Source organism: Amaranthus tricolor, chromosome 5, assembly GCF_026212465.1.
Source record: "Amaranthus tricolor cultivar Red isolate AtriRed21 chromosome 5, ASM2621246v1, whole genome shotgun sequence".
NCBI lineage: Eukaryota > Viridiplantae > Streptophyta > Magnoliopsida > Caryophyllales > Amaranthaceae > Amaranthus > Amaranthus tricolor.
In genome coordinates, this window is record NC_080051.1 from 21,022,810 (window position 1) to 21,045,465 (window position 22,656).

The window sequence follows — 22,656 nt, forward strand, 5'->3', positions numbered from 1 at the left end:
AAAGTAGGAAATTCTACGGCATTTAGTCAAAATTAAAAAATTTCGACCATTAAAATAGTTAAAATTCTGTGATTTGGCCTAAAGGATGTAAACGTTGTCACTTTGATGTTTGTAATTCGCAAATAATAAATATTAATATTGCATTTCGCAAAAGTGCAAAACTTAAAAACTGTAATTTACAAATTATTCTTCATATAAATTATGATGTCTTTTTTTGCTAATTTAGTTCGATTCAAGAGTTCATTAATTTATTGTTGATCAAAATCACAAGGTTTTCTTATAAGATAAATACTATATAAAATAAAAATTATTATTTAAGTCTAATTCTTATAATGATGAACAGGTTAAGTTAATTAATAAAAAAGTACCAATAGATTCAGTTTCATAATAAATAAAAAGTTAAAATATAATATTTTGGGCACACTTTGACAAGCAAATCTATGGTATAACTACATAGTCCATAAGTTCAAACTTATTAAGTTTATATAATGTATATTATAATTTAGTTTTCTTTGCTATAATTGAATGATGTAAAACTATGCCTTACTAATAATAACTATAATTATAACAATAGGTCTATTACAAATCACTAAAATAGTAATTAAGTCAAATAAGTTTAATTAAATAAGTTGGTTTTTTGGACTTATGTATCAATTTTTTTTATAATAGAGTTATAAACAAACTTGTAAGTTATAACTTTTAATTTAGATGATTGCAACCATAAAAAATACGAGCATGGATTTTAATTAAGGAATATTAAATTTTCATTCAACCTTATTAATTTAACTAATTTTTTGACTTAAGGTGAGTTGTTTTATTCATATTAAATCATCAAATATTAACATGACCTAATTAACATAAGATATCAACCAAACAAAATCAAAACTGAAAACTAAATTAAAAAATTACGAATTTAAAACATCTTACTCAACCCCATGAACCCCTCTTAATATATCAACTCATTAGTGAGTTGCATTATAATACCACCTAAAAAAGCTTTAATTAAATGAAAAGAACTAGACCTTAAAAGCAAATGTTAGGTTGCATGAATAGACCTCTATGGACTACTTATTGTTTTAATTCACCCACTTGGAAATTTTTGAAAGTTAAAATGCTAAAAAAGATGTAGCATGTGCTAGTGCAATACTAAAGCAAATCCAACAATAAGGAATCTCTCTAGTCCCTAACAAACTTCTTCGTTGATAGGAGATAAGGAATTGTTATGGTCGGAATCAAATAAGATTTAAATTTAAATTAATAATTTTTAATGGACTCATATTTAAAATTGAGCATTTTAAGTCGGAATATTTTAAACTCAAATCCAAATTTGTCGAATGTGATAGGTTTGGACCTTAGGGTTTTAGATGTTTTTAATTTATTATTCATACTTAAACATTTTTCATTTTAAAGTTTTATTAGTACTAAAATGGGTCTATGGGTTGTATATAAGTCTAAAATAAATACATAATATAGGTTTTGATTGAATTAAAGATTTATTTTGGGTTGTGTAATATGTCGGATCTAGAACAGGACTAGGGAGTGTGAGTCTTAAGTGTGTCCAGAAAGAATCTGGGTCAAGTCTAGATCTGAAGATCGTAATTCCAAATTCAAACTCTTGTTTTTGGAACACGGATCCATTGAGTCTCAAAACAATGAACTCAGACTTAAAAGTTAGGGGTGGATTTGAGGCGGTCCATTAAAATTTTAGACCTATGACCATTTCTAGTTGTTAATCAGAGAAATTATGATTGCTTGTAGGAATAACAATGAGTCAGATTTAGACCAAGTCCAAATAAATCTGGGTCCATATTTGTTTTTAAGGGAAGAATTTCCTTTCCCTTCCTTCTCGTCCCCTTCTTAATTTGCTATTCCAAGTTCTAACATAGTTGGGGATTCACATGTCTCATTCCCTGTGTTCATTACCCAAACTTTCAACCCTAAAGTTCCAACTCCACCTCCAAAATCCCATCAAGAAACACCATCTAAAGATTTTGATATTTTTGGCAATTGATTGTTAGATTTTCACTACTAGTTGGTTCAATTGGCTTATTCAACCAACTAATAACATTAACTTTTTTGTTAGTCATACAACATACTATATTTAAAGAGACATTTGGTAAAATTAATTATTAACTATTTACTGGTCAATAAAGCTCAAATCAATACTATATAAGCTATTTTTATTAATATTCAGTTTTAGCTCAAAAGTCACATACAAAATTTTTTTTATGCTTTTTAACGACTTAATAAATTAAAAGTCAACAAAAATGATGATTGGGTTTGATGTTTTGATTGAGATAGGATACCTAAATAACTATCTCAATATAGTTGGACCTTTTAAAGTTTTGAATTTGATGTCCCCTAGCAGCAGAGAAGTATGTTTTTTGTCCAAAAATATAAATTATTCATAATAAAGTCTTTCTGTTAAATTATTATCGCTGATGAACTTGTTAAATTATTATGAATGGGAAGTGCTTAATTTCCATAGTATATATCCTTTGATGATCAAGATAAAAATGTACCCATACTACTCTTTTGTTTCTAATATATAGCCATATTTTTTATTTTAATTAGTCTCTTTTTAACTTTACAATATTTTGGAGCTAACATAGTAGAGAGATTAGAATTTGTTTAGTGTTTTGAGCTTGTTTTATATCTTTTGAAAATGACAAAACGTTCATATCTCTTCCTTCTTTTAAGATTGTTACTAATAGTGACATATTGTAAGAAAAAATGTCACTGTTAGTAGCAATCTCACGTGAACACAGTAGAATAACGGTTGTTAGCTTGTGATAAAAAATTGATAATATATATATATATATATATATATATATATATATATATATATATATATATATATATATATATATATATATATGCAAAGATATAATACAAAAATGACATACTCATTCTATATTAATAAAATCAGTAAATTATCCATTCTAAGAAAAAAGAAAAATCAAAAGGAAAGTACTTTTATATTATCTAACTTTATTTGTCATGAAGAAAAATCCTATGTAAAAATAATGATAAAATAAAAAAAGAGTTTAAGTAGCGAAATAAAAAAAAAAGAGTTTAAGTAGGAAAGAAAGTATATATTTTATTAAAAAATAAGAGAAATATATATAGATAAAAATATAAGTTAAATGTGTAGAAATTAAAGAAAAATGTAGTATATGAGAGAGCACTTCACATCTATAGCAGGACAAAGTTGCAGGGGGCAATGATGGCCAACCACACGTGTGGTAATGCAGGGAAAAAATTGTTTGTTTGCTTCATTTATCGCCTAAGATTGGGATGATTGCATGAGTTAGGGAAAAGTTGGCATTAACTAGTCCAATCTCTTTGTGTTTCTTTTGTTTGCTTTGGTTATGTACCCCAAAACTTTAAGGGTGATGTATCCCAAAACTTAAGGGTCCCTTCTTCTTTTGACCCAAACTGGCATCCTCTTCTTCATTTTTACAGTAGGAAAATGGATAAGTGAATCATCCTCAGCCTCCCACCTACATCATGTCAAGGTAAAAAATACTATATATTATTCTTCTAATTTGGAGTATTGTTGAAGCTTTGCAAAGCATCAGAAAATGAATATACTCTTTTTTTTCCGTTAAAATAGCACTATTTGACTCAAAAAGCTCTTATATATTTAAATTAAATGATTCTATTTCAAAAAGACAAATGAGTACTTTTAGAAATCTTTGTATTAGAGTCTTATAAAAATAGCACAAATTTCATAAGACTAAAGACAAAAAAATTACTATAGTACCAAAGTCTTAATTTCAAAATATATAAGTTTTATGAATCACAGCATGAAAGATTGTTGATAGTTTTTTAGTTTCGAAGATAAAATGTTAAATTAGGCTGGACTTATTGTGAATGTCAGCATATTAACAGGGGGACACAAGTGCACACACTTCATAAGCCAAGGAGATATATACCATCCCAAAACCATATGGCATAATGGCAATGGGAAGAAGGTCTCTAACAGCTTATAAAGTGTGCACACAAAAGGTCTCTAATAGCTTATAAAGTGTGCACACCATTTTCAATTTATCGATGTGGGATAACTCATCCCAACATAAAACCTAATGTAATTTTATAATGAGAAAAATATTATTTTAGCCTAAAACTATACATTTTTAGTCACCAGGACTTCAATCTATATATATTACTCCATATACTTAAAGTTGTTAATCTTAATCTTAATGACACATATGTACTAATTTATCATTTTATACAATAATAGAAATGTACCTGAATAGAGTAACAAAATGATGGAGAAAAATGGAGGCTTCCAATCTAGCCAAATCTAATCCAGGGCACAGCCTTTGTCCTCCACCAAATGGGGTGAAGTTACTACTATTTGTATCTTTGTCCTGTTATAAAAATTAACATATAATTGGAAAAATTGTTAGGAATATCGATCCATTCAAGATTTAATCCACATAATTTATGGATTATTATATAATTCTATGCTAATAAAAATAATAAGTATCTGTATTCCTACCTTAGCTAGTAGACAAAGTTTTTTAATTATAATTTCATGAAGGTATTTTTAACAAATTAATTAATTTAGCATTGATAGAAGTTATTCTTTGCCGTATTTGTAAGAATGCTACTAATAGTGACATGGTAAGAGAAAATATCATTATTAATATTAATTTAAAAAGGACGGTAAAGAGTTATATGATAAAACTACTAATAATTATATAATGCTAAATAAAAATACAAATATGATAATATTTTTTTATAATTTATATAATCATCATAGTACCTATGGTCGTAAATAATGATGTGCCCAACACCTAAAAGCATCTTCTTTATTTAAATTTTTCATGGTAATCCTGAGGTTTTTGGATTTTCCACGTAGTAACCAAAACTTTTAAAAAATTCATGCGATAACCCTGCGGTTTACCAAATTGTTTCACCGTTACCTTTTTGCACATAAAACGTTAGCAAACGTTAATTTCAAAGCTTTAAAATTGTTGTACGCCTATAAAAAGTTGTCACAAAATCAAACAACAAGTTGAGCCTCACATTTTAAATACAAAAAACTGATTAAAGCTACATTGACTTAAAAAAACTCTCACAAAAGAGAACAAAAGGAGCAAACTCAAATTCACACTAGAATAATTTGAAAAAGAGAAGAAAGTAAATAAAATAAGAACTTTATATTAACCTGCCATCTCCAAGGATTAAATTGGTGAGGTGAGTCATAAAGAGTATCATCAAGATGAACAGATCTAAGATATGTCAAAACACACCATCCTTTTGGTATCAAATAACCCTTTATCACCACATCTTTCATGGCTTTTCTCATCACCCCTGTGATTATATTTCCCATCCTTAATGTCTCTGTAATTACCTACATAAGTTAAATACATTATTAGTTAATCTCGACATGTATGAAAATCAAATTTTATCTCAGTTGAAATAAATACCATTTTTCCTATAAGAGGTTTTGGGATTAAATCTCACCTAATTCTCGTCTTTTATCAGCTTATCGATATATATATATATATATATATATATATATATATATATATATATATATATATATATATATATATATATATATTCTATGTGATACTACCATTGTGTATACTAAACACACTTACCATTTGTGTAAAAGGCAATGAAAGGTAATCAGCCCAATACATAGCCTCCCCTACCTCTGCCTTAACCTTTTTAACTTTCATATTCTCCTCCTGCAAAATAATTTAATTTCACACAATTAATTCTTAATCCAAATCTTAATTATACCATATTAACCCTTACTAGCCCAAATGGCCAATACATATCCTCCCAACCCAAATGATCGTGGGTTTGGAAACATCAGATATACGCAACTTTATTTATGTTAGTGATAACAAAAACATTTTTTATTAACTTGTAATAGCAAATATCATCTAAAATTTAACGTAATAAAAAGTTGAATAATTTAATCTCACCGTTAATTGTTGTAGGGCTAATGGAGAATCTGATAAGAATTTAATGGCTAGGGTGATAAGAAGTGGAACAGAATCTTCCCCTGGTATCATCATATCAATCACATTATCAGACATTAAATCATCTGTTAATTGTCCACTTTGGTCACTTAATAATACTTCTAATACATCATTTGGGTCATCTCCTGCCTTCATTTTATTCCTTTTTGCTTCAATTTTTTTCTTCACTAATTTCACCATTTCCTTTTTAGCCTGTACACATGAAAACATTAGAATCAAACTATGATCACTAAATTTACCTAATACTCTTCTATCCGTTTGAATTCGCTATATAAAGCAAGTTGAATTTGTTAGGCTGTGACAATTCGTCTTGTAATCATCCTATGAGCCCATTGTATGGACACACTCATGACACCCGTGGGCTCAGGCCCACAAACCCACGGGCAATGAGCGTTGACTTGCATACAACACTTGATGAGTTTCACTCTTTTCTCAAAATCATATGGTATTAGGAGGATTACCTGTCAAATATTATATACAAGTCCACAACCCAATATTTGAGTGATAATGGGTCTTCCTCACATGTAAAGTATTTCCAACAGAACTGAGAGATTATTAGAAGTTATTTTGTGGTATCATTCCTGACATTTTATGGCCCCTAGTCAAAACGAAAGAAATAGACCCTCTTTACAGTGGGTCGATTAATTATGGTCTTTAATAGGTGCTTGGCAAAATGATAAAAATTATCCTATATATTATAGTTATCCTACGTGACAATATTGTTGAGTTGGGGTATTGAGCCTCTTTCTGCCTTTGAGTTCTAGGCAAATGTCTATCTTACTTATGGTTAAAAACGATCCTGCATTCTCTAGCAAATTCAAAGAGATAAAAAGACTCTTTTACCAAGTAATGCTTGTAAAAAAGTTAAAGTGTATGTACCTTTAATGATCTATAAAGTTGAGTTCCAGGTAAGTTTATGGGCAAGGACATAAGCCCAGAAACAAACTCTTGGAATTGACTTTTCAAGTACTGCATTTCCTTTCCTGGGTCCAGACTAATCAATGCTTTCACCAATACTTGAAAAGCAATCTGTTGATATAAAAAAAAAAACCATAATTAGCACTACTAATAAGATTAATAATTAGACCAAAAAGAACATAACAATCATGTTAACATAGTACTCTAATCACTTTAGTCTTGCTTTCCTAGACACTACTAATCACCATTTTGACTCCTTTTTTAGGTTTAACTCTTAAATTTATCTTTTTCTATTTATTTCAAGTTTAGGATAAGTTGAATTCTTTGAATTAAACCAAATATTGTCATGTGTATACAAAACTCTTACCTAAAGTTTAATATGGGGTCGGAGCGAAGCCAGAAAACAAAATTTATAGAGCGAAAATATATTCAAAAAAGTCATCTAGAAGACCTAATCTTTTAATCTCGTACAATAATAAAACTTTCCTTACCATATATAATCAAAAAATTTGCAGCTAAACTTAAAAACATGAACTACACAAAGCAGTATCGTTTCTAATATTTTACGGGTCTTAGACAAAATGAAACAAATGGACCTTTTATAGAAAGGTCTATTTCAGTCTGTAACGAGTGTATGAAAAAAGTAGTACAATTCTATAATTATTAATCTACATCAACACGACAACATTGCTGAATTGAGATATTGGACCCCATCCTAGCTCTGGACAACCTTGCCTAGGGTAGGAACGGCCCTGTTACATGGGTAGTTTGTGGGCCTTGATGCTAGCCCTATTGAAAGCTTCGCTCAATGAATCAGATATACACAATCTTATGTCAATACTCAATAGACAAATAGATTAATAATGTGGAAGAGGGGGACTCACTTGTTTAGCTTCATCTTGGATGAAAATGGGGGAGTGACTATGATCAGTCCATTTATCCATAGCCAATTGGACATAACTTTGCATGTCTTTAGTGATTTGAGCTTTAAGATGTGATAATTTAAAGAAGGATCCAACAAGTCCATGGAATCTTCTTTGTAAACTTCCATTAATGAGAAGAATTGAAGACTTTCCCATCAATTCTGTTACTGTTTTTGGGTAAGAAGGCACAAATAACTTTGCATCACTCTGTAATATAAACCTGTTCACTTCTGCATCTGTTGATATTATAGTCTGTTTCCCAAATATGTGAGACTTGAATACCTTACCATACCTTGTAAAACAAAAGAAAATAACATTTACCCACTAAAATTAACCTTAAAGGGTATTCAAATATAACAAAATGTTTGAAAAATAAATGGAAAAAATTGTGATTATGTTAAGAGTTTATAGCATATTTTGGGTCTCAACTATCGGCTTAAACTTTTGTTTAAGTTGGTTCCTTTATATGATATCAGAAGTTAGCATGACAAGAGATTATGAGTTCGAATCTCAACTACCCCTTATTTAAAGTAGAATATTCAGCGCTAGATATGAGGAGGGTCTGTGCAGCTATGGTGCATCTATATTTTTAGCCAAAAAGACTCTAGTGATAGAACGTGTTAGAGTATATAATATATCTTGAGGCCACAACCATCAGTTTAAGCTTTTGGTTGAGTTAGTTCTTGAAAGATTATTTATAGGTATGATTAGTACTTACAAACGACGACGTTTATCCATAAAGCTTTCAGGATGATCTGAATAGGCACAAGAGATGAACTCCATGGTTTCACCAAGTAGAGGCCATCCAAAAGTGCCTAAAGGAAGTATTGGAGAAGAATTATTACTTACTACTTTGGGGAAGTTTTTTGAGGATGAGTTTATGAGTTTAGGTTTCCTAAGAAGATGGAAAATGTAAGAAAGAAATGGTTTTGCTGTTGCTGCAATGACAAAAGCAATCAAAATCCAGCAGAGAATGTCCATTTCTGGATGAGTGTTGGTTAGGTTTAGTTGCACATTCTGTACAAGTTTAAGAGCTTTATATAGGACAATATGTCCCATTGTTAATTAAGGTCTTAATTCTAGTTATTATAATATATATATATATATATATATATATATATATATATATATATATATATATATATATATATATATATATATATATATATATATATATATATATATATATATATATATATATATTAGGGATCCAATGAGAAAATGTTGAAAATAGGAAGAGTAAGAAGGACTTTACACCCTTAATTTCACTAAAATAAAAAAAAATCTATAGTTACGATTGAGCCAAAAATACATAATGGTAAAAGTCAGAATAATAATTATGACATAAATTTTTAGAATGTTCTTGCTTTATAACATAGTATCTTTTTTGTATATATATAGTAACAAAACAAAATCAAACAAAAATTCTTCTCATCCTTCTTATTTTAAAATCCTTCTTATTTGATTTGATGATCTTCGCTATTAGGGGACACTTAAAATTATTTATTTAGTTTTCATAAGAGTGAAGTTACATACATATATTCAAGTATTCAACTTAAAATTTTTTTATACAAACAAGTCAAATATAAATGATACCCTATTTTCCCTTCTTTTCATATCTACTTGTTTCAAACATTTCAATGTGAACTTAAAATGAAACTTAAAAATGAAATAGCCTCAATCATGGAATGTTTTTTGATATTTTTAAAATTGGTACGTAGAAAATACATATTGAGAAGAATATATAATACATATATATGTAATTTTTGATATAGATTGATGAAAACTCAAAGTCAAAGTTTAACTCTAATTTAAAGATTTAATTTGAGAAAAACATATGAAATTATAGGAAATGGAATAATATTTTTTTCCTTTAGAAATTACAATATTTTTGTTTTTTATTCGTTTTATTTATTTTGTCAATTTTTTTTATTGATATTATCTCCACCACTCTCTTTACTTTTAATCCAAATATAAATTTCTTTTATTAACATCCACAAAAATTTAATAATTCTACCACTATTAACTTTTTCAATAAAATCGACAATTTCAAAGCAACGAAGATATCGGAGCAATAAACTGTATGCAAAAATCTTTTATAGACTTCATATTATTTTAATATACACTAACCTAACTAATAATAGACTTATGAAATAAAAATATAATTATTTTACAGTAAAATTAAAATAATTTAAATCAAATTGATACATGACTTTATCTTAAGTAAAAGATTCCATTTTATATAGCCATGTTTTGGTGTTTAGTAGAGGGGCCAGATAGAGAAGTAACATAAATGATAAATAAAGTAGCGCTACTTATTAGTTTGCATGGATATGCGCACGGGCGCCGAACCTAAAATAATTGATTACTAATACTTGTTTAGTTTAAAGATTTGATCATTGTTCAAACATACGTTTAATCTAATCTAAAACATTTATTCTTATACCTTAAACGACAAAAAAGATATTGACGTATACTTGTATAGTACAAAGTTAAGTTATCTTCCTACCTCCTCCAAGTATATTATTTTGATACTAAGTTCTGTAAGTGATCCTTTTATCTATGTATTTTCATTGCTATCCACGACATTTCATTTTATTGACGTATAATTGGTTGTTGATTGTTTTAGTTGGTTTATTTAACTGTTAAAATATTGGTTATTTTTACTTTTAAGTTAGCTGAAAAAGCCAGCTGTTTGTGGCGATGTTTCGTAAATTTTAATAATGGCTATTGTTTCAGTAATGAAACGAGGAAGTGCAAAAGAAACTTAAAATACCTAAAGATAGGGGTAATTGGGGACAACTACCAGTATGCTTAAAGTGCTTATGATCTTTCTGCTGATGAGACCTCAAATCCTACAATACAAAATTAGTCTTGTCCGAGGTAATTTCCAGGAAAACCTCTCCGACGCTCAAGTCAGACCAGGAAATAAAAATCAATGAATTTATAATGATTGAATGAATACAAGATTAACGGATTATAGGATGAGTTCAGATTAATCGAATGAATATTTGGTTAAATATAAGGGCGGTGTATTTTTACGGAGTAACAGCAGGAATATAAAAGCTTCGGGGTAAATGAATGATGCAATTAGTATTTATAATGGTAGAATAGAGGTTGGTTAATGAATCAAGGGACACCATGGGCATGATCGGTGGTAGTGGAGAGTAGTGGATAGTTATTTTAGGAGGTTAGTGACCAAAATGGGTGGTTTAGGGTTTGGCTAAATAAATTATAGGTTTATTTATGACCCCATGACATCTATTAAATATTTATTAGAGAAAAAGTGAGCCAACAAGCCAAAAGCCAACAAAAAAAAAACTAGTTGGAGCAGCTTTTTGATTTTGGCTTAAAAGCCAATTTTTCAGCTGCTTTAAAACTCATTAACCAAACACTTATTTTGACTGTTTAACCAATTAACAAACCAAAAAATCAAAAGTCAAAAGTCAACCAAAAAGCTAAGAAAAAACCATAAACCAAACACACTCATGGAGTGAAAGTTTCGATTGCATGATATCACCACTCTTTTTAGCATCAAAGAAATAAAGAGGTATTAAAAAAACATAAAATTAGGTAATAAATAGAGAAAAAAATAAATTGTAAGAATAAAATTAAAAATAGTTTAAATATAAGAATGAGTGAATCATTATTCAAAAATAAAAATAATATAAAATAAGCTAAATAAAACAAATAAATAACAAAGTAAATGAATGAGAGAGAGGTAGTAAGAAATTGAAAGTAAAAAACATTTAATCTATGTAATAACATTAATTATGTAAATTTGTGTCATTTCATGATGAATTATTTCAATTTGATATTTTTTTAGAAACTTTTTATAAGTTTATATATTTATGTATATATAGCTCTTATGATTACATATATCATAATTATAATTTTTTAATGCGGTTTTGACATTTGATATCTCAAGTAAACACTCTTTTTTACTCTTAATGTCAATTAATCCCGCTTAATATAATACGATCAGTAGTCATTTCACAACGAATTTCGTACTTAGAGTCATGATATGTGTATTGTCATAGAGTTATTAGAAAAGAGTAGAATGATTGAAAAGTTTAGTTGTTTAACGTATATTATATTTATTTATAGTAAAAAATATAAATGTAAATGATACATTGTAATAATTAGAAAATAAATGTTATCCTAATTACTTAATATATATTAATATGATCATTATCATTATGTACATTACCAATATTTATAGTTACACCCGAATTTCCAACCCCTTAAACGAAATCAAAAATTAAGAAGGAAGGGAGGAAATTCAGGTGTTACATACAAATTATCTCCGACGATATTCAAGAATACAATATAAACTTACCTAATAGATGGAGCTAGGAACTTAATTAAAGAATGAATAAATCCTAACTAACCACTAAGAAACCGCTTGGAATTGGAACCTAAATCAAAATCGAAACTAGAACCCAACGATCTGAATCAGGCTCTAGAATTTTAGGTTTCGGAACTGGAACCGACCCAACCCAGACTTGGCCATCACCACTTGTAATAAAAAAATTCAAACAGACAAATACCATGTTGATAGCAAATTGATAAAATCATACTTCTTCTGTTTCATTATATTTGCTACATTTAACTTTTTACGCAACTTAATGCGTTATTTTGATCATTTATATATTGAATTATGTATAACTAAAAATTATATAAATTTAATATCATGAAAATACGTGATTAAACGATGCAAAAAAAATCTTATCTGACTATATTTTTTCTGACACATTAACCACAATATATAGAATAAGCTTGAACTAAAAATAATACTAATAACCATAATATAACAAAAACAGAATTAATACTACAATGAAGTAAATATGTATAGTATCATCAATCATATTATATGTATGATGCAAAAGGAATGATAATACAAGAAATACCTAATCTATTCTATAATAAACGGTGGAATGAGATGGGAGTAAATAGCACCTTGAGCTATTTAGATGATATCCTGGTCAGCAATGCACCTTTACTACAAAAGATGCTAAGCAAGATCCTATGCACCGCTTTCGTTCAGGATTTCTTGTCTAATTGTCTAATAGTAGTATTTCTTTGTCCCAGTTATTTTGTATCATAATTTGAAATTATTGCAAAATAAATAAAACAAAAAAAAATATTATTTTTACACAACCACAAAAATATATGCAATTATATAATGTTAGTGGGTATATCTTGCTTTTTGTAGCCGTTTTGTTTCATTCAAAGTAAACCCTCAAATTTAAGAGCTACTTTTCAACCATCTTAATCCATACTTTTACATATATCATTTTAGTGACCTTTAGACCACCTTGGTGGTTAGGGTACTCTAGAATGGTCGTTCTCAAGCATGGTTCATAGATGGTCCTAACTTTATTACTAGTACATATTTCTTAAATTATACCTATACTAGTTTAGGAGTACTGTCATCAGAAAATTTATATTATGACAAAATTAAAAGTTTATTCCTTTAAAAGTATATGACAAAATCAGTTTAGTTAATTTTAATTCATTATATAATGACAAAGAATTTATATTTTCTAATTACTAATCAATTTAGTTTAGTTCACTTCATTTCAACTTTATTCATTTCAATTTAGTTTAACACTCATTTCCCTTTTGGTTTCATATTTCACAATCATATAATTCACTACAAAAGTCAATTCTATTTAATCAATACAACTCAATTTATTTAATTTAATTCGGTACATTTTAATTAGTTCAATTGTAAATATACTTAGAGAACAAGCTCAAAATCACATAAACAAGCTTAATTATTCAATCTTAAATCACAGATACCACTTCTTTATAAACTTGATTAGTAACTAAACTTGACATCATATACTTCTTAAAATTAGATTGAAAGAACGTGAACTTTGTTATTGCTTCTGAAAAACACACCCATTTTATCAATGAAACTTACAGCCCATGTAATCGCATGAGTATAAAGTGCAAGGCGGAAATTAGTATCACTGAGATACCTACATTACTATAACCCCAAGTTTTTAATTTAAAACTCAGAAATATATGTGGCTCAACGGATAGAGTATCTGCATGTAAAGCAGAAGGTTTGGGGTTCAACCCCTACTAAATGCAGGTATTAATTGGGGGATTTATTGATTGCGTGCATCTCTCTTTACTCCCTCCTTGGAGAAACGGGCATAATTTGTCCCTATCTTTTAGGAAAAAGAAAACCTCCACTCAAACCCTGCCTTATGCGGATACTAGGAGTGTCCTTTACCTTTTACCATTTTACCCTACACTAACTTAAAAAGATAGAACACATGCTTGTAAAAGAATGGAAATGAGAGGAAAACCTTCCTTTTATATGGCATGTTTGTTATTAGAAATAATCTACAACATTATCTAGAAGCTAAGAGAAAATATCTAAACTTATAAAGAAGCTAATCTAGAGATCTCTACATAGGAAGGTTATAGTATAGCAAAATCTACAAAAATAGATAATGTGACTAATGTCACCAACATACTTCGCCTATAAATACATGATTGTAGTTCTCAATTGTGCAATGCAATATATATATATATATATATATATATATATATATATATATATATATATATATATATATATATATATATATATATATATATATATATATATATATATATATAAAACTACTTAAAATTTTTCACTCAAGGTTTTTCAACAATGTTTAATAAGATTTAAATTAACTTATAACCTTAAAATTAATTATCAGCAAAGAGAACACCACATAGGTAATTCAAATATCCAAAGTCCTTACAAGCGACTATTTTCTCTATCTCACTCATTTAGCCTCATTTGCTATTTAATTTAATATGTCTTATTTTATTTCATTTTATTTTTGAATAATGATACACTATTTTTTTTTAATTTATCCATATTTTTAACACTCTTTTAATTTCCTCAACACAATTTCCTATTTTCCTTCATTTATTACTAAATACTAAATAGGAGTATATAGTACTTTCATACTCCCTCCAATTTACTACTAATGTCCTATTTGCTTTATCCACTCTATCCAATGCACTTATTCAATCTTTAGAAGTATCTCTAATTGTGCATTATTAAAAATTATGGAAAGTTGATATGAATAATCCTTGCATTGAGACGAATCAAATAAGATCCCACATGACTATATTTTAACTTATAGATTTATAATAAAATGGAAATTAAGTATAAGAGATGAATAGTGTCCAAAAAGCAAATGAGACGTAAGTGCTGAATTGGAGGGATTATTTTTCTTTATTATTGATCCAATGGAATAGAATAGCACTCCCTCTTATTCAATCTATTAGTCCCATTTATTTTTTTCACATTTGCTGAGATAATATTTTAATCCTTAATATCTCTAATTATGCTTAATTAAAAATTATGAAAATTTAATATTAATAATCCTTATATTGAGATGAATTAAAGAAGATTCTATTTAACTATATTTTAACTTGTAGATTAACAATAAAATATATATTAAGAGTGATAAGTGAATAATAACCAAAAGTAAATGGATGGAGTATGATAGTTTAGTCACTACTGGACGCAGACACGCAGTGACAGTGGGATGGAGGGACGTCCCCTGTCCTTGTTCCACTCGTGTGGCCGGCCATGTGATAATTAATGCAATTTCCAACCCATATCTCCGCATCATTTCTAACCAACAAATCTTTCCCTAAAATCCATTTTTTGACAGAACCAAAGTTTAAAGACTATACTTGGATTCATTATCATCATTTTATTATTTTATTTATAAGATATGCTTATTTTAAATTTAATATATGAACTATTTATATACTCATTAAACTTTTATGTGGAACCACATATATTGCGAATCAACTTAAAATATTCTCTTCTATTCTCTTTATTTGTACTATTTGGTTTTAACATATTTGTTAATGCATATTTTTAATCTTAAATATCTCTAATTGTGCTTGAGTAAAAATTATAAAAAGTTGATATTAATAAAACTGACAATAAGACGAATTAAACAAGATCCCATATGAATATGTTGTAACTTATAGATTAAGAATAAATCACATAATAAGAGTGATTGATAAATAGTATTGAAAAATCAAATAGATAAGTAAAGCAAATAAGAGGAAGTAATAATTATTTTTTAATAATTATATTTACTGTACTTATTAATTAATATAAAATATTATTTTTATATCTTTTAATGTTGCTCTGCACTTAAATAACGTAGAGTTGTAGAACAAGTTCAAAGGACTTTCTCAGATTTATATATTTATTGAGTTGCATACATATATATCCTTTAGCAACTAATATTCAAAAGGTGGTCATAGGTACCAACATGATACTCTTATCTTAAATATATATCAAAAGTTATTCAAATTCATCTTTGCAGATGTTTTGTTTTTATTGGAGACTGAATACCACTTTTCAAAAAATATCATAGATTTAATTCTCATTTAGTCTCCTCCTCTCACAGGCTGACATGTAAGCCAAAAAAAATAATATCACCAAACGATATTTCTAAACAATAGTCGGAAGTAAACACACATACATCAAATTTTTATGAAGTTTTATTTCAAAAAAAAAAGCCAAAAAAAAAACTTAAATAGAAGTATTATGGAGTAGATAAAAATGTATTTTTCCATTTCAAACACTCATTTTCTTTATTTATTTAGTCATGCCTTATAAAATAGGGAAACTTTCCAATAACCTTCCAAATTAAAGGTCATCATGGAGAGTATAAATCAAATATTAATTGTCCTTAAATGTAGCATGTATATTTTTATCTAGTTCCTACTAGCCTAAAGGTCATGCTCTAATTTGTACAAAAGTAAGGTCAAATCTAATAATGATGGTAATTAATTAAGAGCTTAACTCCTTTTGAGAAAACTAAAAAATAGAAAGAAATACTTCTTTCCAAGTCCAAGAATTTCCCTTTTGGCTATTGATAGGTTTGATTCAACTGTCAAAAATCCTTTTGAGTATGTACCTAACTTCATACTATAATACTCCAAGTATAATAATAGTATATGATGATGATTGATGATATGTATATATACAAGGTGGAGTAATACATATATGTAATTTAAATAATAGAGATAGCTAGTTGTAATCAAAGGCAATGATGATTTCATTGCATTAAGATACTTCCTCCCTTCTTCATTCTTAACTTTACAATCAATGTAGGATTAGGTGCTTAATTAGATGTCTATTGTTAATTTGCTTTAATTTATATTATTTTTATTCTTCATGGTTTTTAGGTGCAAAGTATTACCATGCGCCAAAACTAGGGATGAGTAAGGGTCTTGGACCCTAAGGTCGACCCTTATTTTAAGGGTTTGGGTTTATTTATTTTTGGACTCTATGGATTTGGGTCGGATTTGATCCATGACCTTAGGGTCCGGGTCTACACGTTTGAGACCCAAATTCGACTCAGATTCGACCCATGGATCCATTTACATCTTTTTAAAAAAAATTATATATTAGCTGTCATGTGTATTTAATTGTTTGATTTAAAATTTTGTTATATTTTTAACATTACGTGATTTTGAACTTTGTCGATTCATGTAATTTAAAATGTAGTAATTGTATCTATACTTTAAAAATTAAAGACTTGATAAATATTTTGTTATAAGAATTTGAATGTTGGAAAACTTCATATATTTCGCTCAATTAGTATAAAGTATTAGAACATCCTCGTTAGTAAAAAATGTTTAAATAATTTTATACGAATGGTCGAAAATTGTACTTCATAATATATTTTAAAAAAATTTTTAGGAAAAAAAATAAAATTGTTCTAGACCCAAATCTAGACCCTAGACCCACCAAACCCTAAGGGTCTGAGTCCGGGTCTGGGACTGATAAAAAAATTAGAATTTGGATCTGAGTCTTGCTGGACCCGACCCATGTCCTTCCCTAACCAAAACCCACCTAGATATTGAATAATGAATGTTTTTTTTGTTACTGTGTAGGCTGCCTGACAGAGGAGGAAGATTAGGTGAGAATCAAACTTATGTCGTTTTCTAAAAATAATATTTATTCTTCAACTGAAATAATACTTGATTTTCAAAATAAGGGTATTATTAAACTATAAATTTATAATGTGTAAACATTATTTTATGGTAAGTTATATATTGGGTTTGCGTGTCGAATTAATATCAATTTGGGTTCATTGTTATCGATCAAGTTAGAATTCAAGTTGGGATGAATTAGCTTAACTTCTCGTGCCTCGAATATCTTAGAGAATATTTTTATACTTATCATGGAAAATATGATGCTTAAAATTGATGAAAACAAATATTTATTAATTTATTGAATATATTTTTTTTACCCTTATGATTTTTAGCAGAAAAAATAAGCATAATTGTAATATATGTCATAGGGATTAACGTCTTTAATATATACTTCTTTTGGTTTTTAATATTTGTTATATTTCTATTTTTCACGCTATCCAATGTATAATTTCATATGATAAAAAATTCAAAAAAGTTAACATTATGAAAATATGTACTAAGACAAATAAAAAAAATCCCATTTGACTATGTTTATTATACATATAGAATTATAAGCAAAATAGAATCAGTTGATAAACAGTAATTGCTACAGAAACCGTAGCAACTATTAAAATCCAAAGGAAGTAGTATAGATTAATATCAATTGGGCTGATTATCGATCAAGTTTGAATGAAAGTTGGGATAAACTTTTTAGATCATAAATCTTGACCTCTAAAAGAATTCATGAGCACTAAATTCTATTCAACTTGTTTAAGGCTTGTCGCTTAGGATGGGAAGGAAAGGCAAGTTATTGGCATAATGGTAAGGTTTGTGCCAATGTTACTTTGACACAATTCCTCAACTCCTTTCATCCCATGAAGGTAGTTATATTTATTTCATAAAAAAAGATATAATTGTAACAAGCTTAATGAGACAGAAAAATATCACGTAGTTATACAGCTATACTCTCTCTGTTCAACAGGTATTGCCAAATTTTCATTTTTAGTTTCTTTTTTGACCAGGACTCACACTCTTAAATTTTTATCCATATTTAACTTATCTTTTAATCTCATCCATACATTACTCCCACTTTCTAGCAAAATATTCCTTTTTAATAGAGCAAGTTCAAAAGAACCAACGACCCGTTTGGTTAGTAGTATTGAATAGTGGTAATGAAAATGATTTATAGTGTAAAATTTCATCAAAAGTTCGATGTCCTTCCCATAGTGATGAAACTTATATCAGAAAAAAGTGTTTTGTTTACAAATTTCCATTACCACATAATACCACCTCTCTCAATGAGATGATTTGAAAATGATTTAGAATGAATTTTATAAAGAAAATGAGATGATTGAAGTTGGACAAGCATAACCATTAAAGTAGCCAAGAGATTTTTCAACCAAAATTACTCTAATTTTCATTCCTATTACCATCGTCTATTACCACTTACCAGACGGACCATAAAAAGTCATTCAAAAATGAGCAATAATCCTCCTAGTACACTAGGCTCAATGGCCTAGACAAAATCATGGACCAAGTGCTAAGGTTATTCACCAAACTCGTTATGCTCTATTTGGTAACTGAGAATTCATCTGGAATCACATATCTAGACCAAATAGAATTACTGTTGGACAATAACCGAGAATTAATCTAGAATTACATACTAAGGTCACTGAATTACTGTTGGACAGATGACTCATGAGTCATGATTCATAACTCAGCTTCATGAATAGAAATCAATGGTATTTTCATGGTGGGATTCAATTATTCATTCCACATCTCAAAATCCAAAAAATAAATTCTAGCACTTGCCAAACACAGTATTTGAAATGCAATATAGATTTCACATTCAACAATGGTAATCAAGCAACGAAAATGAAATTCTTGTATCTCAACCTACGCAAATACCTTAATGCTAACAGCATATGGCGTAAAAGCTAGTTCCAGAAGAAAGCGGGAGGGTAATACTTCATAGGAATAAAAGGGAGTCAGATGCTGTTCAAGCTCAACGGCCCTTTTTCTTTGATCCAGTATTGCCCTTGTTCTTTGATCCAGTATCGCCCTTTATGTTGTGAGGGTTTCTTTTACGCGTAAACGCAAACTCCCCAAGTTTGTGGCCAACCTTTCCTTCAGTTATCTTGCAGCGAACAAAAGACTTTCCATTGTAAATTCGAACAACACTACCAACAAATTCTGGCAGGATAGTAGATCTTCTCGACCAAATCTTTTTGTTCGCAAGTTGATCTTTGTTATCTTTCAGTTTCATCAAGAATGCGTCAACAAAAGATCCTTTCCATAAAGATCGACGAGACATGATCCTGACTTTGTCACTCTGATAATAACACAGGATTACATGAACAGAAAACGAAATTTCATGTTCTAATTCGGTATCAATAAACATAACATCCAAAAAGAATCAATTAAATAAGAATTGTTTCAATTATATCAATTGAATGTCAATTACATGTCAATTATAACAAACTCTCTGCCATCACTAATAAGGATAAGGTAGTGCACATTCGATACACCAAATCCCGCCTATATGTTACCCCATGACGGCATTGGGGTAATTAATTGTTGCTGTTGTTGTTATTGTTGTTGTATATCAAGCATCATCTAGGACTTGCAAATTTACAGCTCAAAAACCTTGAGCGAGATAGCAGAGATGTTCTTCTCAAATAACTCATTGTTCTCTTCAAACAACCAACACAAGACACAAATAATACTTAAGCCAGGGAGTTTGTATATGAAAAAACCAGTCCAAATGTGGGTTTCAGTCAATTTATCAAAACTTGCCATAATTTTAGCCCAAGAAGGTGTTGATGTGTCCATACACATGTCGGAGTGGTGAAAATACAAAACAAATATTTGAGGTAAAAGGAAATACACGAGTAAGCAGGACACTAACAACAAGAAGTTTAAGCTTTCACAATCCAAATGTTACCACACATCATAGAATTGTGATAAAAGAACAATGACCATTAGGATCCTAGACGTTAGAACATTCTTTTCTGATATATATGGGTGTTGGTGTTCTACCTACCAAAAAATGTGAATTACTAGGCTCACATTCATTTGGTACCATTATAAAAAGATCAATTAAAAAAGGAAACACACAAGCAAATTCGTTGTCGAAATAGAAGCGCAAAATCAGGTGAATATATGTTGTCAACATCAGATGTGAACATTTTCATGGTTTTGTTTTACAGTTTTGTGGCTGTGAATTGGTGAATAGTGAATGCTATGTGATAGACTGATAAAGTGTTTCATATGAATCAATTTACTTCATCCATACACACAAATTTTGATCCGAAGAAATTACCCGAAAATCCCAACCACCTGAACAAATAAAACTTCAAACCAGAACTACGGCACAAATGAGCAATAATACTGATTTCAAATGCTACTGGAACCTCAATTCATAGCTCAAACAATTTTCAATTACACAGTGTGTGAATAGTGAGAAATGGAAGTAAAAGAAAAGGAGAGATTTGAAAAGATTGAGAATCCGTTGTTTGGATAACAAAAAGAGAGGGAAAAGATTTGGAGGTAAGGGGTTTGGACAGAAAACAGACAAATTTTTTAAGAATACAATATCTACTAAAGTGAAGAGATTTGGTGGAAAAACACTCATTTTCCTTGCTTTTCTCTTCCCTTCCCTTCTAAATAAAGTACACTCTCCCTCCTTACCCCTCCCCTTCCTTTCCCTTCCTTCCCTTCCCCTCCCCTTCCCTTCCCTTCCCTTCCTTCTCTTCTAATTTGTTATCCAAGCATATTGTTAATATAGAAAAGTAATAGGTCAAAACTTACCTTCAATAACGTTTTATTTATGCTAATTTTCCATGCCGATTTTTTAATATTCTGAAAGCTACGCATAATATATCACTACTAAACAATTTAAGCATTCAAATTTATTCAAAATTCACCATTAATCCGCAAATACCTACCCATTTCTACAGTTTAATCAAATCAAAAAATGGAAATAAACACCCCATTATTTCAAATTGATGACGCAATTCATTTACCCAACACAACTTTAATTAAATCAAATCAAATTAAAATTCATCATTATAGTTTTGCTAAATTTTAAAGTTCAATACCTAATTGAAACTATAATGACCAATCACCAAGAATTATTATCTATCGAAAAAACAAATTGAAAAAAATTGGAACAAATTCAATTTTTTTTAACGAAAAAGCATTATAGCGGGGATTAAAACAAATTAAGAACTCGAAACAAATTGAAAGATTTGCAACAAATGGAAAAGACTAGAAATTGAAACAAATTCAATCAAGTAATTCAAAGAATTAAGTAGAAGTGAAAACGCATATAGCTTGTTACCTGTTCCGAGCGGCACTGAGGGATGGAGAGTGGAGTCTGGAGTCTTGGTGAGTGGCTGCCAATGAGGTGATGACCAGAGCCTAGCAGCCTGCGGAGGAAGGGAGGAGATCAGGAGGAGGTTTTGGGACTTGTGACTCACTGAGTCAGGGTGGAGGAAGTAGGCGAAATTGTAATGAGGAAATGTTAGGGTTTTCGTTCAAGTTTAGAAAACCAAAAAAAAGGCAAAAAGTTGTTGCGCGCGGGAATCGATCATCAGCTGATTTCGATAGCAATGCAATAGTTTACTATTTACCGATCACAAAATCAAGAGACATTTTCAATGTTTTATACTTGAGTTAAATAGTCTACTAAAAAAAATTTAGCTTATATATTTCTTGTTTTGAGATTATCTCACCGTAAGGCGAGTATTTCTTTACCATTCGTCAAACTTTTTAAAAATTGAATACTTGAGTTGTATAACATTATTAAATTTTTAAGGGAAATTTGCAAAGAAATA

The 22,656-nt window shown here is 29.1% G+C and overlaps 1 protein-coding gene and 1 long non-coding RNA gene across 2 annotated transcripts; both read right to left on the reverse strand.

The window, feature by feature from the left end:
* Nucleotides 1-3,080: 3,080 nt before the first annotated feature.
* Nucleotides 3,081-8,894, reverse strand: LOC130812630 (3-epi-6-deoxocathasterone 23-monooxygenase CYP90D1). Its single transcript, XM_057678166.1, has 8 exons — nucleotides 8,568-8,894; nucleotides 7,811-8,141; nucleotides 6,888-7,037; nucleotides 5,952-6,200; nucleotides 5,619-5,708; nucleotides 5,180-5,365; nucleotides 4,255-4,376; nucleotides 3,081-3,503 (listed from the first exon to the last, which is right to left on the reverse strand). The coding sequence occupies exons 1-8, from the start codon at nucleotides 8,828-8,830 to the stop codon at nucleotides 3,410-3,412; spliced, it is 1,485 nt and encodes a 494-aa protein (XP_057534149.1). The 5' UTR covers nucleotides 8,831-8,894; the 3' UTR covers nucleotides 3,081-3,409.
* Nucleotides 8,895-19,544: 10,650 nt separating this feature from the next.
* LOC130812635 (uncharacterized) lies at nucleotides 19,545-22,411 on the reverse strand. The gene is made up of 2 exons (XR_009042086.1): nucleotides 22,161-22,411; nucleotides 19,545-20,150 (listed from the first exon to the last, which is right to left on the reverse strand). It is a non-coding gene; the product is annotated as an uncharacterized LOC130812635 (long non-coding RNA).
* Nucleotides 22,412-22,656: the final 245 nt, after the last annotated feature.